General features: G+C 53.0%; 1 protein-coding gene across 1 annotated transcript; it reads right to left on the bottom strand.

The window, feature by feature from the left end:
• Positions 1-305: 305 nt before the first annotated feature.
• LOC114073555 (feather keratin Cos1-2-like) lies at positions 306-1,039 on the bottom strand (the record flags this gene model as incomplete). The annotated part of the gene is made up of 2 exons (XM_027911291.1): positions 306-636; positions 941-1,039. Coding segments are annotated over 2 exons (414 nt in total), but the record flags the coding sequence as incomplete, so codon positions are not given.
• Between the last annotated feature and the right edge of the window lie 2,057 nt (positions 1,040-3,096).

The following is a 3,096-nucleotide window of genomic DNA, read 5'->3' as shown; positions in this document are numbered from 1 at the left end:
AAAGGAGGACTCAGAGGAACAAGCTTGGATGCACAACAGATTTATTGAGTCTGAAGGAGAAAAGGAGGTGGCTCCCAGAGAGCCCCAGGAGCAGCCACTAAGATGCAGTGGAGCTCGTGCAGGGTGTCCATCTGCCTGCTTAGCAGAGGGAGGGAGGGAGGGCAACAGGTTGACGTGGATTGGCCTCAGAAGCCTGAGACCACAAAAACAAAGAGATGGAAGAGTGGAAGAAGCAAATAGGATGTCCCAAAGCTCTATGTCATGCCCAGACCCATGTAACGAGGTCTTGCAGGTTGTTGCCCCAGGACGTTGCCAGCAGCTTTAGCAGGGCCCACATCTGCGAGGGTAGCAGCTGGTGATGCAGGAGAGGTCAAAGCCCCCGGAGTTGATGGGCACTCCCTCACAGCTGAGGATGCTGCCAACGGCAGCGGAGGTGGAGGATCCCACGGCGGTGTTCTGTGGGAAGGAGCTGAGGATGGGCCCGGGCAGAGTCACCACCACAGCAGAGGGCTGGATGGCGACATGGGAGTCCTGGCACTGCCTGACACAGCACTCATTGCAGCTGTTGGCCAGCGGGGTGGGCCCGCAGGGCTGGCAGCAAGGGTTGCAGGGCTGGCAGCGAGACATGTCTTGTAGCTCAAAAGGGCACCTGAAAGAGAGGGCAGAGAAACACAAAGCGGGCACACATGAGAAACAGCCCTGCACCCAACCCCCCTGCAGACAAGGCACCTCCTGCCCCACATCCCACTGCCCAACCCAAAGCCCACCAGCCTCCTCAGCCAAGTGCCAGCCTCTCTCTGCACAACACCTTCTCTCCCCTTCCCTCTCCCAGCACCAGCAGCTCCCAGCCCTGGCCTAGCACAGCCCACATCAGCTGAGACCTGCAGAGAGGAAAGACGTGGTTTTGAAGCAGCAGGAGGAGAAGAGGCTTCCCACTCACCTGATTCCTGAGGAGAAGGAGGTGAGAGAAGTGGATGAGAGAGCAGAGACTTGGGCTGCCTTTTATAGCAGTCCTGCCCTGCCTCAGGCCCACAGGCACCTTTGGGGAAGTGATAATTTTCTGACCAGCTCCTGCCAGTTGTGAGCCATCCCAGCTAATGGTAGGGGCTGTGTCCTGGTTTCCTGCACTGCTGCCCTTTCATTTCCTGCACATGCCACGTGCTTTCCTTTATGAAGGATCATTTCTCTAAGTGCCCAGATTAGAGGCTCAAGGATTTTCATGCAGAAAGACGTCATCAGAGGTAGCAGGTTTAGATGAAGGGCTGTTGGCATCAGTTGAGGGCAGGTGATTTGCCCTGAGGTCATTCCTGTGGTCTTGTCTTTGGCAAAGTTGTCAGGAAATGGACACTGCTCTTGTTCTTTTGGTACACGTGCCCAGGGACTGCCATGAGAGGGGACATGACACATCGTTTTCTTTTGCTTCCACCCCTTCTCTGTGCTGGTCACTCCTGCACTCAGGTGGCCTTCTGCTGGGGGTTGTTTGAACATATTGCTACTCTAAGTGTCCCCTCAGAACAGTGCACTGGGTCATTCATCTCACCCCTCCTCTGTGCCCTCTCTGGGTCCTGTGTCCTTCCCTGGTGTGCTGGTGTCCTGCTCTGCCAGGGTGGTCCTCTGCATCTCCTCAGCAGAGCCTTGATGTTTAGTGGCTACAGGCCAGTGATGAGCAGCCCAGTTTCAGAGCCTGCTCTTCGCTCTGGGTGAGATGGAGCCTTGGTGAGTTGAGCAGGAAGGTGCTGGATGTCAAGATGTGACCTAGAGGGGAGGAAAGAGGAGGGCCAGCACATGCAAGGCCAAGAGCTTAGAGATGGGTCAATGCTGGGACTGAGTGCTGTGGGATTTGGCATCCATGGCCAAGTGTTCTGACCCTTCCATGAGCACATTCTCTCATTATTGGTTAGAGGTGCTGCCCTCCTGTTGGAACTGAAGAGCCGTGCCTGGTCTCTGTTCAACGGGGAGACTCAATTGCTCTGTGCATGGGGTGAGGAAGAAAGGCCATGCCCACCATCACTCTTTACTTCTCTGGAAAGGGATCAGAGTGTTTTCTCCAAATTTGCATCTTTTGGCCTATCTGTAGGGTAAGGCAGCATTGTCTCAGGAATGCATCAAACCTCAAAGGGACAGTTTTCCTTCCATTCCCTTGTCAAGCTGGTTCCCCCGAACACAAAACAACAGCTGTGAGTCCTTTACTTGACAATATGGTGAATTAATTTCATGTTTTATGAATGAATGATTTTCTGTGGAGGCTTTGTGAGTGTCCCAGCATAGCTTAGCTCCTTTGGGCACAGACAATGCTCTCAACCAGCCTTCTCACCTCTCCCCAATCTCACATGATGAAATCTCTACCCGTGGATAATCTAACAGCTGGACACCAGATTATTTACTCTGGAAAACAGGAAACTCAGGGGAGAACTTATCACTCTGTCATTACTGGAAAAAGGTTGTAGTGAGGTTGGTGTTGTTGGGTGTTGGAGGGTGAAAGAAGGAAACAAAGTCCATCATCTCCCACTTGTGCACTCCTGGCCACTCACGTGGCATTCTTGGGCCATGAAGGCAAGAAGCACAAAAGGGGTGCCCATTTTCTATCAAATTTTTCCAAAAATAATCCACACATAAATGACTCAGAAGAGCATCAAATGTAAACAAGAGATGCCACCAGTCTTGATCTGAGCCTTCTGCCTGTGCTGACATCTTTCTGCCCTGCAAATCCTTGAACCACTCATCCAGGCATCTTCCAGAAGCTTTCATACAGAAAGGCACGTGGAATTAGGCAGGAAATGAAAAGGCAGCATTGCAGGAAACCAGGACACAGCCCAACCATTAGCTGGGATGGTTCACAACTGGCAGGAGCTGGACAGAAAATAATTACTCCCACAAAGGTGCCTGTGGGCCTGAGACAGGGCAGGACTGCTATAAAAGGCAGCCCAAGTCTCTGCTCTCTCATCCACTTCTCTCACCTCCTCCTCCTCGGGAATCAGGTGAGTGGGAAGCCTCTTCTCCTCCTGCTGCTGCTTCAAGACCACGTCTTTCCTCTCTGCAGGTCTCAGCTGATGTGGGCTGTGCTAGGCCAGGGCTGGGAGCTGCTGGTGCTGGGAG

The sequence above is a fragment of the Empidonax traillii genome, unplaced genomic scaffold, assembly GCF_003031625.1.
Source record: "Empidonax traillii isolate 1590-97213 ecotype Southwest subspecies unplaced genomic scaffold, ASM303162v1 scaffold7017:size10030, whole genome shotgun sequence".
Taxonomy (NCBI): Eukaryota; Metazoa; Chordata; class Aves; order Passeriformes; family Tyrannidae; genus Empidonax; species Empidonax traillii.
This window is presented reverse-complemented; position numbering and strand designations above follow the sequence as displayed.